Source organism: Carya illinoinensis, chromosome 15 (genome assembly GCF_018687715.1).
Source record: "Carya illinoinensis cultivar Pawnee chromosome 15, C.illinoinensisPawnee_v1, whole genome shotgun sequence".
NCBI lineage: Eukaryota > Viridiplantae > Streptophyta > Magnoliopsida > Fagales > Juglandaceae > Carya > Carya illinoinensis.
Genome location: NC_056766.1, coordinates 6,926,015 through 6,946,814, shown reverse-complemented (window position 1 = coordinate 6,946,814; position 20,800 = coordinate 6,926,015). Strand labels below are relative to the sequence as shown.

The following is a 20,800-nucleotide window of genomic DNA, read 5'->3' as shown; positions in this document are numbered from 1 at the left end:
CTGAGAAAATTGCAGATCAATGAATTGGATGAAGCTCGTCGGAATGCTTATGACAACGCACAAATGGCAAAGGAGCGCATGAAAATTCTGCATGATCAGAAAATTCATCCAAAGCATTTCACACTTGGCCAGCAAGTTCTTCTTTACAACTCTCGCTTGCATATTTTTCCTGGAAAGTTGAAATCCCGATGGAGTGGGCCGTACATTGTAAAGACCGTTCATCCTCATGGCGCGGTAGACATTGTCAATCCGAAGAATGGTAATAGCTTCACTGTCAACGGACAACGTCTAAAGTCATTTCTGAAGGTCTTTGATCCACATGATGAGATCTTGCTTGTGTAAGACCCCAGGGAAGTATTTTAAGTTGTTTTTCCTTCTTCACAGTTTTCTTTACTTGCTTTGTTTTTATTTGTTCGTTTGCTTTGATTTTATATTTCATGTTGATTGTTTGTTTTCCTTGCTTAGTTCTGTGCACTTTGTTTTCTTTCGTTCGATTCATTGAGAACTATGTCTCTCACTAGTTGTGGGGTGTGGACTGAAGAAAACGGTGCGTTAGTAGACACTGTTGAAAGTTGAAAAAATAATTGGATCCGTCCGTGACCTGACAAGTGTGGCTGGAGATTTGAAAAAAAATTGCCTGATGTTGTTGACAAACGAGATTGAAGGCTCCGAGTTTCTAAGAAATGTCATTTTCACCGAAATCACATTACTCTTTGACTTGGATGATAGCTCGTCTAGTTCTTTGTGCTATCTCTATAAAATCAGTCCTGAAGTTCATCCAATCCGCATCAAATTTTCTTCTCATCTCTATAAACTCATCTGCATTCTTTCAACATTCTCGTTTTAAGCCTTCTATTCTTTTGTCAATGGCTCATTCCTCTAGATCCATCCATGAGGCATTCTGCATCTCAACCTCCTGTCCTTTCTGCAGCTACCATTAGTGCCATGTTGCAACAAGAGAATACTAGTATGACTAATAAGTCAGACTCCGATGCTATCTACGACTTGGTGAGTCTTGGAACTCGCTACTCATCCTCCATTGTTGCTTTTTCTCAGCGGGTACAAACCAAAAACCATGAGGTTGAAAGGCTTAAAGAACAAATTGTTGTACTTCAACGAATTGTTCAAGAGTCTCACATAAGGGAATGAATCGTTCGGCAGAAGAATAAACAGTTGAAATCTCTTTTAGATTTTTCATTCCGCTTGCCAGTTCCCATGGATAGGGATGACCTGATGTTGTATGAAGAGCATGAGCGTCTCAAACATGAGGCTAAAAACCTCAAGTTTATGTAAAAGTAAAAAAAAAAAAAAAATTTCTTTTACTTTCTTGCTTGTTTTGCATTGTTTTTCTTTCTTTTGCTTTTTGTGTTTTTAACTTTGACAGAAATCTAATCCTTGTGTACGCTCGAATATCTCAGGTGAATTTTTTTTTCTTCTTTTTTTTTTCCCTCTGTTTAATCATTTTCGTCTCAATATATGTTCTACAGTGTTTATCTTGCTCCAATTCATGTCTGTATAACATACATCATCGAATATTCAATTGCTAACATTGAGGACAATGTCACATTTAGTTGGGGGGAGGGTTTTCTGTTAAAAATGTGTTAAACGAAAAAAAAAAAAAAATTTGTGGTGCATTGAAACATAAACGATTAACACACACTTCTGGCATGTTTGTTAGATTTGTGTATCTTGGTGGAATAGTTGAGCGGAATTATTTTGTGAAGATTTATTTTCAACCTTAAGCATAGAACATGACTTATGATGCCTCATATTTTGTTGAGGAGTGACTTGAAACACCGGGCTGCGATATTTACAAAAATGAGAATTAGTATGATTTATATAGAATGAAGGGCAAGTTTTGAAAGAACATTTTGCACATGCTTACACTTGTAGTGTTCCTCATTAATGTTTATTGATTTAAAACAGGAGAAGTAAACTGCAGGACTACCGAGTCTTATATATAAAAAAAAAAAAAAAAAGAAAAGAAAAGAAAAGAAAAAGATCGTGTAAGTTTTCCTAAATAAAGGGCTAGAAACAGTTACCCAAAACTTTGGGGGTTGAATGATCAACCTTTAAACAGAGTTGGTGTGAAAACTGCTAGTCCCTTAGACTTTGAGGCAGTTAGAATCAATAATGATTAATCTTAAGGTTGAAAAATCCTATGATAAATCATGTTTATTAGTGAGGAACATACAGAGGTTTAGCCACACACACATATCCGAGTTCTAAAACATTTGCTCCAATTCTATGTGAACAATTACTGAGACTTTCCTTGTGGACTCAACTCATGGTGTTGAGTAGTCACGAATCAATTTTTTTGTGAGAATTCAGAATTATGTTTGATTGTTTTTGTTTGAATTTCGAGCTTTATACAATATTCATCTCAATTAATTTTCACTATTTTGCTCAAGGATTAGCAAAATGCTAGTTGGGGGGTGATTGAGCTGAAATATTGCACATTTTAGCTATTTAAAACCAATGTATTTTAAATTCATCATGACATTATTATTAGTTTTAAATAGAAAAATGGTTAAAATGAATAAATCAAAGTTGTGATTTTAATTGATTAAAAGCATGAATTTCTGCTTGAATTCTACCAACTATTGATTACTGTGCATTCTGATCTGTTCCTCTAGAATTGAGAAACAAAATAAACTGAACTAGGTCGATATTGGAATGGCTTCACATGTCTTCATTTTCGTTATCACAGTTCATTGGACACATATTTTTGCTCTTTGTGCATGAGTTATGAGTTCACATACTTCAAATATATGTATATTTTGTTTATCTTGCATGTTTGGTTATGTCTTTCTCTTCTATTGATTCTCTACTTTTCATTTCCATTTGTTCATGCAATGCCTATTCCAGACCTTTGTTCTACAATAAAAAGGTGATTTAATGAAGATATCATGGATCCAAGCATATATGGTGATGAATATAGGCTTAGAGCTTCAAGAGACCAGTTTAATCAAATCGAACAAGGAGTAGCTCAAGTTAATCCGAAACTATATGAAGAAAAAGGCTGCTGCTCTCCACCAAATTTAACATTGAAAAAGTCATAAAAGGCTGCTTCCTTTCCATTGAATTAAACAAGAACTGAAATGAAGGAAGGAAGAAAGAAAACATGTGACAAATTGAAGAGATGCCGTGCTTGAATCTTGAAGAGAAGTCGGCTAGAGTGAATTGTAGTTGGGGGAATGAATTGAATTAGTTTGGACCGGTCAAAGCAGTAGGTGAATGAAGGAACATGTGCTGAAATTGAAATAACAAATTGAAGAAACAAAATGAAGGAACATGTGCTGAAATTGAAATAACAAATTGAAGAAACAAAATGAAGAAACTGTGCAAGAGTTAGGCAAGAGTTAGGCAAGAAGTTAGGAATGCAATTCATTCCTCTTTAATTATTTTGTGTCTTGCATTGCATTCCTCTTCAATTGCCGTGTCTTGCATTGCATTCCTCTTCATTTATTTTATTCAATTGGTTTATTAATTCAAACCAAACAACCAAGTCCAACATGCCTAACTTCTTGCCTAACTCTTGCCTAACTCTTGCACGGTTTCTTCAATTTGTTATTTCAATTTCAGCACATGTTCCTTCATTTTGTTCCTTCAATTTGTTATTTCAATTTCAGCACATGTTCCTTCATTCACCTACTGCTTTGACCGGTCCAAACTAATTCAATTCATTCCCCCAACTACAATTCACTCTAGCCGACTTCTCTTCAAGATTCAAGCACGGCATCTCTTCAATTTGTCACATGTTTTCTTTCTTTCTTCTTTCATTTCGGTTCTTGTTTAATTCAATGGAAAGGAAGCAGCCTTTTATGACTTTTTCAATGTTAAATTTGGTGGAGAGCAGCAGCCTTTTTCTTCATATAGTTTCGGATTCACTTGAGCTACTCCTTGTTCGATTTGATTAAACTGGTCTCTTGAAGCTCTAAGCCTATATTTATCACCATATATGCTTGGATCCATGATATCTTCATTAAATCACCTTTTTATTGTAGTACAAAGGCCTGGAATAGACATTGCATGAACAAATGGAAATGAAAAGTAGAGAATCAATAGAAGAGAAAGACATAACCAAACATGCAAGATAAACAAAATATACATATATTTGAAGTATGTGAACTCATAACTCATGCACAAAGAGCAAAAATATGTGTCCAATGAACTGTGATAACGAAAATGAAGACATGTGAAGCCATTCCAATATCGACCTAGTTCAGTTTATTTTGTTTCTCAATTCTAGAGGAACAGATCAGAATGCACAGTAATCAATAGTTGGTAGAATTCAAGCAGAAATTCATGCTTTTAATCAATTAAAATCACAACTTTGATTTATTCATTTTAACCATTTTTCTATTTAAAACCAATAATAATGTCATGATGAATTTAAAATACATTGGTTTTAAATAGCTAAAATGTGCAATATTTCAGCTCAATCACCCCCCAACTAGCATTTTGCTAATCCTTGAGCAAAATAGTGAAAATTAATTGAGATGAATATTGTATAAAGCTCGAAATTCAAACAAAAACAATCAAACATAATTCTGAATTCTCACAAAAAAATTGATTCGTGACTACTCAACACCATGAGTTGAGTCCACAAGGAAAGTCTCAGTAATTGTTCACATAGAATTGGGGCAAATGTTTTAGAACTCGGATATGTGTGTGTGGCTAAACCTCTGTATGTTCCTCACTAATAAATATGATTTATCATAGGATTTTTCAACCTTAAGATTAATCATTATTGATTCTAACTACCTCAAAGCCTAAGGGACTAGCAGTTTTTACGCCAACTCTGTTTAAAGGTTGATCATTCAACCCCCAAAGTTTTGGGTAACTGTTTCTAGCCCTTTATTTAGGAAAACTTACACGATCTTTTTCTTTTCTAATTCTCATTTTTGTAAATATCGCATCCCGGTGTTTCAAGTCACTCCTCAACAAAATATGAGGCATCATAAGTCATGTTCTATGCTTAAGGTTGAAAATAAATCTTCACAAAATAATTCCGCTCAACTATTCCACCAAGATACACAAATCTAACAAACATGCCAGAAGTGTGTGTTAATCGTTTATGTTTCAATGCACCACAAATTTTTTTTTTTTTTCGTTTAACACATTTTTAACAGAAAACCCTCCCCCCAACTAAATGTGACATTGTCCTCAATGTTAGCAATTGAATATTTGATGATGTATGTTATACAGACATGAATTGGAACAAGATAAACACTGTAGAACATATATTGAGACGAAAATGATTAAACAAAGGGGAAAAAAAATTCACCTGAGATATTCGAGCGTACACAAGGAGTAGATTTCTGTCAAAGTTAAAAACACAAAAAGCAAAAGAAAGAAAAACAAAACAAACAATGCAAAACAATGCTTACATAAACTTGAGGTTTTTAGCCTCATGTTTGAGACGCCGATGCTTTTCATACAACATCAGGTCATCCCTATCCATGGGAACTGGCAAGCGGAATAAAGAATCTAAAAGAGATTTCAACTGTTTATTCTTCTGCCGAACGATTCCTTCCCTTATATGAGACTCTTGAACAATTTGTTGAAGTACAACAATTTGTTCTTTAAGCCTTTCAACCTCGTGGTTTTTGGCTTGTACCCGCTGAGAAAAAGCAACAATGGAGGATGAGTAGCAAGTCCCAAGACTCACCAAGTCGTAGATAGCATCGGAGTCTGACTTATTAGCCATACTAGTATTCTCTTGTTGCAACATGGCACTAATGGTAGCTGCAGAAAGGACAGGAGGTTGAGATGCAGAATGCCTCATGGATGGATCTAGAGAAATGTTAGAGGAATGAGCCATTGACAAAAGAATAGAAGGCTTAAAACGAGAATGTTGAAAGAATGCAGATGAGTTTATAGAGATGAGAAGAAAACTTGATGCGGATTGGATGAACCTGATTTTATAGAGATAGCACAAAGAACCAGACGAGCTATCATCCAAGTCAAAGAGTAATGTGATTTTGGTGAAAATGACATTTCTTAGAAACTCGGAGCCTTCAATCTCGTTTGTCAACAACATCAGGCAATTTTTTTTCAAATCTCCAGCCACACTTGTCAGGTCACGGACGGATCCAATTAATTTTTCAACTTTCAACAGTGTCTACTAACGCACCGTTACTCCAGCTCGTCGACTTTGTTTCTCAGGTTGCTGTCGTCGGCGACTTAGCTCTCTGTTGTTGCTCTGATCTGGCCAGAAGTCATCGTCGGCGACCCCGTGCCCTCAGCTCAAGTTCTCGTGGCCGTCGACTCTCCGTCGTCGGTAAACAATAACCCGGAACAATCGGAACTGGCCAGAAGTCATCGTCGGCGACCCTGTGACCCCAGATTTCTCGGGTTGCTGGTTTTCCATAGTCGGCGAACTAGTTTCTCGGATTTGGCCAGAAGTTGTCGTCGGTGACCCCGTTAACCCAGGTTTCTCGGATTGCTGTCGTCGGCGACTTAGTTGTTGCTCGGATCTGGCCAGAAGTCATCGTCGGCGACCCCGTGACCCCAGCTCAGGTTCTCGTGGCCGTCGACTCTCCGTCCACCGGAACAGTAGGCCAGATCCTCGAAAAAAAAAAAAAAAAAAAAAAAAAACAACGTGGGGTGAAGGGGGAGGTAAAGGGGGAAGAATGGTGTGGCCTTTAAGTATATTTGGATAAGTGAATATGTGATTGAAGCATTTTTAGGTTCTGTTTTCAATGGGTTTCTTTAGAGAGCTTGGGATTGAATCAAAGTTTTTCATTCTTGCAAAGGTAGGCAGGCATCTATGTATTATTGAGCGAAAATGGAAGCATGAGCAAGAGCGATGGGTAGAAGATAACACAGTTCAGTGGTTGTGTAAGACATTGGAAGTATGTCTTAGGGGGGAGCAAAAGGAAGTATACAGCACCATCAGGGAGGGGTATAGGCGTTTTCTTGCTCAGAGATGTGCTAATGATAGGGGGAGATATATTGTGGTGTCAGTTTACAGGGAGGATGGAAAGAAAAACTCCATTTTCATTCCGGAAGGGGAAGAGGGAAGTGGATGGAGGAGATTGAGGGAAGTGTTGGAGGAGTCTGTTATGGAAGGAAAGAGAAGGGCTGTCAGTATGCATGGAGGTGCTCAGCCATGGAAGAGGGTGGCAGCGGCGAGGTCGTATAAGGAGGCGCTGGTCCAAGAAGGTTTGGGAGGTGGAGTGGAAAATACTGGCAGAAGAGTGCCTAGAGCTACTCACGGTGTTCATTTTCCAGAAGCTAATAGTGTGGGTGATAGAGACGTGGGGAGGAAAATAGAAGATTTGCAGAGACAAGTATGGCTATTGCAGTGGGAGATGACTGAAATGAGAAAGGTGGTCGGGCGAAATAAGGTAGGGGATAAAAATGAGAGGGGCTGGAAGGGGTCGGGCCAAGATCAGAGGCCCACGGGTAAAGGGAAAGAAGTTATGGTCAGTGGGTATAAATGGAGGCAGGTCTCTGGGCCGAAGACTGGGCACCAGCTTAAGTTTCAGACCACTTTCGAAAAGGTCGCAGACCTTCAACCAGGCCCCAGCCCAAGGTCCATGAGCTTGGTCCAAGTCACTTCAACCGGGAGAAGGGAGGGGCTCTCTGAAAGAGTCATGGGCCCTCAGGGCCCACCCGAAACTGATCCAGTGAGCCTCGTCCCAGCCCCCATGAGCCTGAGCCCAGCCCCGATGGCCCATGAGCCGGATCCCTGCCCCGATAGGCTAGCGGATCCAGTGAGATCCGAGCCTTGTCCAGCGCCGGAGCTGGAGCGACGGTCGCCGGTGCAGGTTTTGTCTTCGGAGGTAAGTCAGAAACTACCGGCGATGACGGTGGAGCTCTCTGAAGACGGAATACCTGAGTGGGGTGGCCGGAAAAACTTGTTAGAAGTCCCAAATGTTTTTCCGGGGCTTTCGGGAGCTGCTTTTCTGCCGGAAAAGAGACTGAACTCGCCGAAGGGAGGCTTAGAGATCCTTCCGGTGGTGGAGGAGCCGGATAACCTTCCCACTATGTGTGTGGAGTCTGGGGGACTTTCGGCTAAAGAAGATGGGTACTCGTTGGGCACGGACAGTGAGGAATCGGGGTCCCTTGATGATGAAATGCTCCTAAGGCATTCTCAAGGGTGTTTAGACATCATTAGGGTGGAAGAAGTATCGTTGGTGGAAGACACATATAGACAGGGAGTTCAAGAAACAGAATTTGTTCTAAACAGTTTAGTGCCCATACAGTTAGCTAAGGAAACGGGGATGGTACAAGCTGAAGAGAGTGAACCTGTCCCTTTAAACTTCTTGAATCCAGAACAGCCCAGGATTTCAGACTGGGTTTTTAATACGGTAAAGGATATACAACATTTGGTGGGTTTGAGGTGTGAAGGATATGAAGAGCAGTTTATGGCTTTACTTACAGCAATTGAAACAGGCCATCATCAGCATAGAAAAATAGAGTCAAAAAAGCAGCGAGAACTGAGAAGGTTGAATTGGTCCATGAATTCAGAAGGAAGTGCAAGCAAGGAAAGGACCAAAGGGAAGGGTGTGGCATATTCCAAATGAAACCTAAAATTGTATCGTGGAACGTTCGCGGGTTAAATGAGGACAATAAGCGTCTACAAATAAGACACTTGTTGCGTGAGTGGAAGGCGGACATAGTGTGTCTACAAGAGACAAAGCTGAAAATTATTAGTAGAAACTTGGTGCGAAGTATATGGAGCTGTCCATATGTTGATTGGGTATACTTGGCGGCCAAAGGGGCATCGGGTGGAATTTTAGTGATGTGGGATAGAAGAGTGGTGGAGAAAATTGAGGAGTTTGTAGGAGTATACTCGGTGGCCTGCTCTTTTAGAAGTGTGGCAGATGACTTTTTGTGGGTTTTTGCAGGTGTATATGGTCCTAACCTAGACCATGAGAGAAGATTATTATGGGAAGAATTGGCTGGAGTACATAGCTGGTGGGATTTTCCTTGGTGTATAGGCGGAGATTTCAATGTAACTAGATTCCCAACTGAGTGTTTTGGGAATAGAAGAATGAGGCCAGCTATGACAGAATTCTCAGAGTGCATCTTTGATTTGAATCTAGTGGATTTACCACTAGCGGGGGGTACATGTACCTGGTCGAATAATCATACATGGTCTAGACTAGACAGATTTCTAATCTCACCAGAGTGGGAATGTCATTTTCCTGACGTGTGGCAAAAGAGATTGCCGCGTTTGAGTTCGGATCATTGGCCTATTTTGTTGGATTGTGGCAGGGTACAAAGGAGGCATAGGTCCTTCAAATTCGAAAATATGTGGTTGAAGGCGGATGACTTTGAGGAAAAGGTTAGGCAATGGTGGGCTTCATATCAGATACAAGGAACTCCTAGCTTCATTTTTGCGGGTAAACTGAAAGCTCTAAAAAAAGATCTAAAGCTGTGGAACAAACAGACTTTTGGCGACGTAGTGGAGTGTAAAAAAAGCAAGGAGGCAGAGATCAAAGGTTTAGAAAGAATACAAGAAAACCGGCCCTTAACTCAAGAAGAAATAGCTGTAAAAAAAGAGCTGGAAGCAGATCTGGAAAGAGTAGTAGTCCGGGAAGAAACATCATGGCGACAGAAGTCAAGAGCGTTATGGTTGAAGGAAGGAGACCGAAGCACCAAGTTCTTTCACAGAATAGCTAACTCACATAGAAGATAAAACAACATTGAGATGCTGAAAATAGAAGGAGTGGAGTGTCGGGATGAGTCTGTGATAAACCACCATGTTGTTGACTTTTTTGAACAATTACTTTTTGAACAGGTGGTTTGGCGGCCGAAACTGGAAGGGCTGGATTTTGATTCCATTGAACTTATTGATGTAGATCGATTGGAGAGGCCTTTTGAGGAGTTGGAGGTTTTTGAAGTTGTGAGGAAAATGGTTAAAGACAAGGCGCCGGGCCCTGACGGTTTCACTATGGGTTTCTTTCAAACTTGCTGGGCTGTAATAAAAGATGACCTATTGAAGGTGTTCCAGGAGTTCTACTCAGCTGGAAAGTTTGAAAAAAGCCTTAATGCTACTTTTCTCGCATTAATTCCAAAGAAGGTGGGAGCTGAGGAGATAAAGGAGTTTCGACCTATAAGCTTAGTAAATGGGGTTTATAAGATAATTTCCAAGGAGCTAGCGAATCGTCTGAGTAAGGTAGTGGGGAAGCTCATTTCGAAACCTCAGAATGCATTTGTTAAGGATAGACAAATCCTAGATGCGGCTCTTATTGCGAATGAATGCCTAGACACTCGATTGAAATCTGGTGAGGCAGGGATTATATGCAAGCTGGATATGGAGAAGGCGTATGATCATGTCAACTGGGAGTTCCTTCTTGATCTTTTGGGGAAATGAGGGTTCGGAGAGAAATGGTGTTCATGGATTAGGTGGTGTATATCAACGGTAAAATTCTCCGTCTTGATAAACGGAAGCCCAACTGGTTTCTTTTGTAGCACACGAGGCTTAAGGCAAGGCGATCCGTTATCCCCTTTACTCTTTGTGATTGTGATGGAGGCACTAAGCCGAATGTCATCAGCCTTGGTTATGAATGGGTTGCTCACTGGATTTAAGATTGGAGTTCAGAATAGGGGATTTGTTAATGTATCACATCTTTTGTTTGCAGATGATACTCTTTTCTTTTGTGAAGCAGTCCCTAACCAGATTCGAATTTTGAAGGCCCTTCTCCTTTGTTTTGAAGTAACTTCTGGATTGAAAGTTAATTTGGGAAAATCTGAGATGGTGCCTATTGGAAGTGTTCGGCATATTAGACAGTTGGCTAGCATTTTGGGATGCACGACTACATCCTTACCCATGACTTATCTGGGACTACCATTGGGGGTGACCTCGAGAGCGGCTTCTTTATGGGACCCAGTTATTGAGAAAGTGGAACGTAGGCTAGCTGGATGGAAGAGACTATATTTGTCAAAAGGTGGGCGGATTACATTAATTAAGAGCACTCTTTCTAACTTACCCACCTATTTCATGTCTTTGTTTCGTATTCCAGCAAATGTTGCATTTCGGTTGGAGAAACTTCAAAGGGATTTCTTGTGGGGTGGAATGGGTGCGGAACAAAAATTTCACCTTGTTAGGTGGGACAAAGTATGTAGCACTATTTCGAATGGGGGTTTGGGTATTAGAGATATGAGAACTTTCAATCGGGCACTACTAGGCAAATGGCTGTGGAGATATCACAAGGAACCTGAAGCCTTGTGGAAGACGGTTATAGAGAGCAAATATGGGGGCCTATAGGGGGGGTGGTGTACAAAAGAAGTGAGAGGAGCGCATGGAGTGGGTTTGTGGCTACATATAAGAAAAGGATGGGAGGTCTTCATTCGTTATACTCGAATCCGTTTGGGAGGAGGAACCCATATCAAGTTTTGGTACGACACTTGGTGTGATAATGTGGCACTAAAGGAATCTTTTCCTTCGCTATTCAGAGTTGCAAGAGATATTGATGCCTCAGTAGCAGATGTACTGGAAAGATCAGGGGAACAAATTCAATGGAATATCATATTCAGTAGGGTGGCACAAGATTGGGAGTTGAGCAGTATAGAAGCCTTTTATAGCCTTTTGTATGCTACTAAACCGGATAATTCACAGGATAGTTTATGGTGGATACCTACAGTTAAAGGTATTTTTTCAGTGCGCTCTTTTTATAAGTCCCTTTCTCAAGAGACACCTATTCAGTTCCCATGGTGAAAGATATGGAGACATAAGGCGCCACCCAAAGTAGCTTTTTTTGTGTGGACTGCAGCATTGGGTAAGATTCTCACAACTGATAATTTGAGGAAGCGCAGGGTGATCATCACAGATTGGTGCTGCATGTGTAGAAAGGGAGGTGAATCGGTGAACCATCTCTTGATACACTGTGAGGTAGCGAGCAGGCTATGGAATGAGGTACTTGGTAGAATGGATTTGGCTTGGGCTATGCCGGAGACGGTGGTCGGGGTTTTGGCCAGTTGGAAAAATTTGAGAGGAAATCAACAGATAAAAGCAGTATGGAAGATGATCCCTATATGCATCATGTGGTGTCTATGGAGAGAGCGCAATGACAGGACGTTCGAGGACAAAGAGAGATCATTGGAGGAATTGAAAGTTTTTTTCTTTAGAACTCTTTGTACATGGACCATAGCGGTTGATTTTAATGGTTTGGGGCTACATGAGTTCCTTATATCCATTGCTCATACCTAGATGTGGTTTCTAATTTTGTATCAGGCTTTTGCCTTCTTTTGATAATATAATTTATTTTACTTATCAAAAAAAAAAGTTACCAAGTATACTATATCCTCAATTTTCACTGGACCAAGAGTCAAAGACTCTGCAGTTCCTCTTTTTTATCCTATGTTTTCTAGAACCACACTTGGTCTACTAATCTAATGCCAAAAAAATTATGCAAGTTAATAGGACGCAGGCAACAGACTGGAAAATTTCCAACTCAGAGAAGAGAGGAAAAAAATATAAAGGAAAAAAAGAGAAAAGCTGGAAATACAATTTTCTTGGAATGTGATTATCAACAGGGAGGAATATTAGGTTCTTACTTTCTGCAAACCGGGGAATATAAAGTGAAGGATCAACAGGTTTTACGATAGTAGGATGCTCTCCAAGGCTTAGAAGTTGGCAAAGCTGCAAAAATACAGCGCCTAGCACATAACTGCAGAATTGTTTTTGAAAACAACAAAAGCTCAGGTAAATAGTGCAAGTCAAATGACATAAATTCAAGATTGTATAATCAATAAACTATTTAATCTTAATATTGACTGCACATAAAAATAAAAACGTTGATACTAAAGTAGGTTCTCTCTTACACGTTGATCCCTAGAAACTCTGAAAAGTCAATAAGAAGAAATGGTTTTGGATCTCTAGCTACACTGCAAAAACATAAAAAGTTGGCATTATTTACCGAGTCCCATTCATGAAATGTAACACATGATACAATCACTTTCACATGCAAAGCAAAGCACCAACAATGGTCATCCAAAACAAATAAAAGCTATGAAATAATAGATTGGTAAATTTAAAAGTATACATATGATTCAATAGTATTCCCAGGTACATACACTATTTATCAAGTTAAGTAAATGCAAGCAATGTGAATTTTGGTAGCTATTGAGCTCATAAATTCATAACATTTTTTTTTTCTTTTCTTCTTGCTTTTTTTTTTTTTTTCCCTTGCCATGGGAAGGGGGAGTTGCTCAAGTTGCCACTGCAGAATCTGTACCCTTCATAATATCTTCTTGTACAATGTCCTAGCATGCTTGAAAAAATGCCATAGAGAACCCATCTGGGCCAGGAGCCCTATCCCCATCCATACCCCTCACAACATCAAGAACTTCTTCAAACTCTTTCTCCAACCATTCAGCTTCAAACTGATCAATAGAATCAAAACATAACCTGTCCAGTTTAGGTCCCCAAGAAAAATCTTCCGAAAACAACTTTTCATAAAATTTCACTACATGATCCTTAATTTCTTCTTGATCCATAATAAGTTGATCCCCATCTCGAAGGACCTCTATTGTATTATTTCTTCTACAAGAGTTCGCCATTTGATGAAAAACATTTGGTACATCTATCACCTTCCTTCAACCACAACACCCTAGATTTTTGCCTCCAAGAAATTTCCTCCATTACCGCAATATTTTCCAATTCAGAAACCACCCCCTTTTTTCCTCCCCATCCTCCTCCGAAAAAACCCCTTGCTCCTCCTTATCCTCCAAGCCTGGCAACTCTTCCCATAGAAGCTTCCTCTTGCTGTCCAAATTCCCAAACATCACTTTATTCCATATCTTCAAATCTTTTTAAGAGCTTTCAATTTTCCAGCCAAAACAAAACTTGAAGTGGCTGAAAAATTATATGAAGACCACCATCTTCTCACCCTATCCACAAATCCCTCATCCTTCAGCCACATATTCTCAAATTTAGAATACCTACACCCTCCCTCAATGCCATCACAATCCAACATAATAGGATAATGGTCAGAGCACAATCTCGGCAGTCTTTTCTGACACAAACCAGAAAAATGAGTCTCCCAAGAAGGTGAAACCAGAAACCTGTCCAACCTTGAGCAAGTCCTTCCATTTGACCACGTATAATCTCCTCCCCCAAAGGTAATCTGATGGGAACCAAGGCAGGCCTACTCTTAAAGATCCTTTGCAAGTTCCAGATGGGCCAATTACAAGATCGAGAGCCAAGAAGATCAAGGAAGCAATGCAAGGATTAGTACAAACCACTTGGGAAGAAGCTAGCAAGAGCCCAACACTCAAGATGGGCTTGAAAGAAGAAAAACCAGCTTTGATCCACTTGATCCAAGCTGTGGAAGACTTGACTTAGAAATATGGCCTTTAGATATTAAGGCTTTCAATTTGTTTAAAGGATTTTTATTATTAGTTTTGAATAAGTGGGCTAGAGGACGCTTAACCCACATATGTCTTACTTATTTGAACTAGGGTTTAGAAGTACTGTAGCATGACACTGTTCACGCTACAGTACGCGCGGCTACTGTTCACCAAAGGGCATTTTTGAGAGAAAGGGTCTCAAATTTTAGTCTAGGGTTTTATCATGTTTTGGGGAGGGTATTTAAAGGATGTAATCAGCCATTTCAAGGCAGACATTATTTTATTTCGAATTTTAATTGTGAGTGAGTTTTCTCCTCTTGTTCTTAATTGAACTCTTGAACTTATCAAAGATAAATCACAACCTTTGTGGCGTTCCTCCTCGTAATTTGGGTTCTTGAGACGGGATTTCAACGGGTCTAGATTTTGATATAATCTAGGTTCTTGAAACGAGTTCTCAACGGGTCTAAATTCTCCATCCATAGACTTGAGTTTGGCGTTCTTGGGTTTGTTTTTTTCCAATATTGTTGTTGGGTCTCAAAGCGAGTCGATTAGGGTTCACATCATAATCAATCAGATTTAACTCAAAAATAAAATCTGAAAAAGCAGTCATAGCATGCAAATAGTGAGAATCCCCCACTTTCTCACTAGGAAATCGAGTAAGATTAAAATCTCCTCCAAAACACCAAGATAAATTCCACCAATCACATAATCCTGACATTTCATCCCATAAGATACTCCTTCTACTATCCACATTTAGACCATACACACCAGCAAACGCCCATTCAAACATCCTCTATACTCTTAAAATGACACGCCACCAAGAATTCCCCCACATAATGATCCGACAACTCCACCATCCTCATATTCCACATTACAATAATGCTGAAGCCCCTTTTGAAACTAACTCAACCCAACCCACACTATTACAATTCCACGAGCTATGAAAAATAGCTTGATTCACATTTTTCAGCTTTGTTTCTTGAAGGCATATAAAATCCACCCTCCATTTTCTAAACCAGTTTTTCAACCAAAGACGTTTACGAAAATCATTAAGTCCCCTTACATTCCATGAAATAATCTTATGATTCATTTAGGGGAGGTTTGGATAGTGAGTTGAGATGAGATGAGTTGAGATGAAAGTTAAAAGTTAAACAAAATATTGTTAGAATATTATTTTTGTTTTGGGATTTGAAAAAGTTGAATTATTATTTTTTTAATTAATAAGAGTTTTATTACCATAAATAGGCATAGCCCAAGTACACATGAAGTATACAAAAGGAAATACCTACATATAGCGACTAAAAAGATAGAAAAACCTGGAAAAACCCCAACACATCATCACCATTCATTACATTACCCTCAGCCCAAAGACAGAGTTTTAAAGAAAAATTCCCTAATTGAATTCAACGATCATTCTTTGTCTTCAAAACATCTCTCATTCCTTTCTAGCCATAGACACCACATCAAGCACGAAGGAATCATTTTCCAAATGGCTGCAAAGGTTGAATCCGCCCAGCATACCTCCAACAAGCTAGTAAATTCACCACATGCTTTGGCATCACCCAAGAAATACCGATCCTTCCAAAAATGGCATTCCACAAACTTTTAGCCACCTCACAATGGAGGAACAAGTGATTAACTGATTCACCATTTTTCTTGCACATAGAACACCAATCAGCAATACAAAGACCACGCTTTCTTAGATTTTTAGTGGTCAGAATTTTATCATGAGACACCAGCCAACAGAAATTGAATTGTTTATTGTAATTTGTTTGGGAATTTGGGAAAGTTGTAATGATTAAATGAGATGAGATGATTTTGGTATCCAAATATCCCCTTATATTCTGTCACAGCCCTTTCCTTTCCTTTGCTTCTAAAAACACTTCCTCCCTTCCCGTTATAGTTGACCGAACGTGACAACTATAATCCTTTATCTCATCATAAGACACACCCACACAATCCTTTATCTCATCCACCTTTCTCAACACCAAATCAGAAGATTTATGATTCCATTCTATATCAGGGAATATAGAACATAAAGGTTCAGGGGTTAACTCCTCTTCAGATCCACTTGACTCTCCAACTTCACCATCCTCCTCTGTACTACTGCTAAGGATAATTTGCAGCTCTAAATTATTTTTCTGAAAACAAAGGCCCCATTCTTCAATATTCCAGCAACATTTTTGACCTGGTTCCTTGTCCCCTCATTTCCATCTGCCTCTTCCACCATTATTGCCCTGCCCCTACATCCTTTACTTCCCCTCCCTTACTTAGATGATAACACTGAATAGGCATCAAGTCTTTTTTCCTACCCTTCTCCTTAATCATCGCAACCTGTTCACTGCCTGAAACTGAGGAAAATGACATTTTCTCAGTCACTGGAAAGCTTCCTGCCATCAGAGACCCCCCCTGAACTCACCCCCTCCTCTGTCAACCCTTTCTGTAATAAATAATCCACATATAGAGTCGATCTATGGCTTCCTTGAATACTGTCACGAACTAGACTCATAGATCTCACCCGAGATGACGTCGCCGCCATGCCTCTCATTGCCGGAAAGCACCCTGAAGGATTGCCTCCTGCCCTCGCTCCTCTCTGTGAAGACGAAAGACCCATCCACTCCATTGAGCAACTGGGCTGAGCTTCTTTCTCCTCTATCAGGTCAGAAAGTCTTGGTAATGCCCTCTGGTCCTTGGACCTCCAAACAATAGAACGTAAAACTAGGCCTCTAACCAGCCCACTTCTTTTGCATGCTTCAATCGACCCAATCCTCTCATCCGATCGTTCCTCATTTAATTCAAGGGCCCCTAACTTTTGGCCCAAGCCCATCATGAGACCCAACCCTCCATCAACCTTATTCAGCATAAAAACATCAACCTTATTCAGCATAAAAAATCGATCTTTTCCTTCTAGCCAATTAATTCAGAGCGTAAATGCCAAAGTGGCCCTTCCACTTCTCCAATTTTTTTCATCACCTTGTAATTCCTTCCAAATTCCAATTACTACACCAGAGTGATTTCACTGGAGTTTTGTCCACCTTTCTTCCTCAAACCATCTTTCTGCAATATTTCCACCTTCCTGTTCTTTGCACCACCTACACTCTCTGAAATTTGAACAGGTTTCATCAATGCCACCACATAAGAAGCTCCTCCAGACTGCTTATCACCTCCATACGAAGCAGCAGCCACAATTTTACTACTAGAATCTTTATTAGTATACCCATCCTTGAACATACCTCTATCAATGTAAGCTGACACGGTGGATATGAGCCAACCATATCTATTAAGTAACTCACAAAACCAGCCCATCTGCATCCTCTCCACCCTTCAGGGATGTCTAAAATACCTTTACCCACTCCGGTACCATACTCTATCATCTTCAAAAACCTATCAAACTGATTATGGGCCCCCTGCAACATAAAAACTGTCTCCCTCCCTTTTAGTCTGATAATCTACCATATTCCCAAATTTCTTCAGACAATCCTCCATCACCTTAGCAAACCAATCAACCATACCACCAGATAAATACAAAGACATAGTATATTTCCTGCTTTTCTGTAATGCAGAAAGCATTGCCTCCTTTTCTCCTGAATACGAACTCCTTAGCTTCTATACGTAAACTCCGATCCATCACTAAAACAACAACCAACCAGTAAAGGAACACGACCAATCCAGAAGGGCAGAAACAGACAGGAAGATTAAAGATCATTCCCAGCAGAAACCACAGGAAATGGGAAATGAAAAGTCATGAGAATAGATAGAAGGAAGAGAGAGAGAGAGAGATAGAAGGAAAAGAGTCGAGATTCTAGAGATACTCCATTTATTAATTCATTCCTCCCACTCCAAGTTCTTAAATGTCAATTAAATGTTTCAAGATTCTTGACAGCCCACCTTTGGTTTTTTTATAAGTAAACAGTTCACCTTTGTCTCGGTAGAGTCTTTCAATGGGCATGTTTTGGTCCTCTTTCCACAAGACCCTTTGGTCTTTCATGACTATAACATTGGGGCTGTCTAATTTTAAATATATAATGACAGCATAATGTAGAACCTAGTTTTGCATGGCCTAACTATAATTTCATAATTTAAGGAATCCCGCATAGAGTTGCTTACCGACATGCAATATAAAGGCAGGCAGCAGCAACTTGCTCTGTTCTACGCCCTCTAGTAAAATTCCGTTCAACTGCTATCTGCAAAAAATTACACCCAAATTAAATGTTTGACAAATAATATTCTATCAAGGACACCATAGCAACAGAAAAAATTACATACCTGATAAAATGAACAGGCAGGATTTATTATAGAGTCACCACCACTTATATTAAAGGCTGTAACCATACGATCTATCTCATCTCTCCCTGCCATATAATAAAAAAAAACTATGTTTGATTAGAAATGTCGTGAGCCAGAGAATATAGGCCTTCCTGGAGAGTAACTGAAATATAAAAATAAATGAGATTTATATGCATATAACATATGCGTCATCATATTACAAAATTCCCTAGGAATATCATGCATGGTAAACCCAGACAATATTTTGTCAAAGGCTCTCTCCATAAAAATCATCATATCCACTGACCTTAGTTGATGTATACCAAAAGAATGTTAGCATGTGTCTTAATTGAAACTTTGAGCAGAGTATTGTAACAATGCAAGGAAACACCAAACCACATATGGGCCTATTCTCCAAAAAAGATTACGATTGGAGCTCCTTGAAATCCTTAGGGCAAGAACTTATCTATCCCAAGCAATGTCTATTTACCACCCTCTCATACTAAACATGGGCTATTGCAAGTATAATCTAAACATTGCTTAAATAAAACTTCAAGAGCCAAATTCCCATAATTGAGAGTGAAAAATGTATTTTTTACACTAAAAAAATCATAAACCAGAAGTGCAAAGGTTATGAATACTATAGTATTTACTTCCAGAAAGTAGCTTGACGCTAGTGTCACACATGACTTACTAGTCCAAACTCAGTTGCCTCATGCTTTGAGTTTTATCTAGGAAATTGTACAAAACACACTATAAGTTTATGCACACAACAATTTTTCTTTTAAAACAATGTTGACACTCTGAAATTGAAGATCACAATATGACAAACTAAAACAAGAAAGATGTGGAAGTAAACATTTACAAGTCATAATAAGATACCTTTATCTATGGTCCTCCTAAATGATTCTGAATAACCACTTTGAATGGATTTTACGTAGGAACCTGCCACTCGACTCTGCATATAAAGATTTTCAAGACAAAAAAAATAAATATGGAATAAAAAGCAAAATGCAAGTATAACATACTTTCAACTGATCATACGCGTACAAAAAATAATGCAGCTTGTTTAAAAAAAATAATAATAGTGCAACTCTCATTTATAAACTCCAACACACAAGTGATCTAAATTTCACTATAAAATATAATTCTACTCATGTTTAAATGTTTTGAGTATATATATAAGAGTAATGGAAGATTTTCTTGATACTCATGAAAGGCAAAGTACAAGAGACTTAGACAAGAGAGCCACCTAATTAGAAGTAGGAGATGATACAAGGAAATCACAGAAGCTTAGTCCCCTAAAATCTAAGGCAATTTCCCAAAGAAAGATAGTTTTGAAAAAGAAAATTATAAGTTTGTCTGTTGTCCACCTGCGGTCTTCAAAATTTCTATCATTTATTTCCCTCCAAATGCACTAGTAATCAGAAAGGGGCCACCTTTCACGCTGCTGCAATTTGAGTACCGCCATATGATCTTCTCTAATGTGCAAGATGGTATACTATCCTCCTAGGCATAACCCATGCTATACCAACTCAATTAACTAAGTCATTCGGCAGGGCTCTGGGAACCTCACAATGAAGGAAAAGGTGATCAATGATTTTCCCATTCTTTTTTCATGTTCAACACCAATCAACCACAATGATATGGCATTTCCTTAAGTTATCAATGGTGGGGATTTTCCCCTAAGCAAGCCGTCCAGGTGAAAAAAGCTACTTTAAGAGGAACCTTCGTCCTCCAACCTTACCCAACTTCATTTTTTATTATAGGTCATGTCATCTCATGGCCATGCAGAATAAACTTCACTGGAGCACCTTAACGCCAAGAGCTACCATGTTTTGAGTCTACTACCACATGGTCCCCTTCTCATGTTGATAACGCATTTACGCCACAACCATTTACCTAGAGCACAGTTAAACACAAGTAGGTTTCGAATCCCCAGTCTTCCCTAAAAAATCGGTGAGCATGCTGTAGTCCAATCTACTAAGTGAAATTTGCACTCTTCATCCACCCCATTCCATAAAAGTCTCGTTGAAGCTTCACTACATGATTAGCCACCCTCATGGGGAGGGGAAATGCAGGTAAGTTGGAAAGCTTTTAACCAAGGTGATCATGCCACCTTTATACAAAGACATCAACTTCCAACTAGCTAATCTTCTCAACCACATCATCCCATGGTGATAAGAGAAATTGCTATAGGAATTCCCTTCACAACAATTGCTCT

At 39.2% G+C, this 20,800-nt stretch overlaps 1 protein-coding gene across 6 annotated transcripts in view; it reads right to left on the bottom strand.

Moving 5' to 3' along the window:
- The window catches only part of LOC122295683 (transcription factor IIIB 60 kDa subunit-like), a 31,170-nt gene that overhangs the window by 8,665 nt on the left and 1,705 nt on the right, over positions 1-20,800 (bottom strand). For 5 of the 6 annotated variants that reach the window (XM_043104765.1, XM_043104768.1, XM_043104764.1 and 2 more), the window contains exons 4-8: positions 19,459-19,534; positions 18,577-18,662; positions 18,418-18,494; positions 12,784-12,846; positions 12,517-12,629 (exon numbers count right to left, since the gene is read on the bottom strand). In XM_043104765.1, the coding sequence (XP_042960699.1) occupies positions 12,517-12,629; positions 12,784-12,846; positions 18,418-18,494; positions 18,577-18,662; positions 19,459-19,534 (415 nt within the window). The remainder of the gene's footprint in view (positions 1-12,516; positions 12,630-12,783; positions 12,847-18,417; positions 18,495-18,576; positions 18,663-19,458; positions 19,535-20,800) is intronic. The other variant, XM_043104766.1, reaches the window with a different exon arrangement.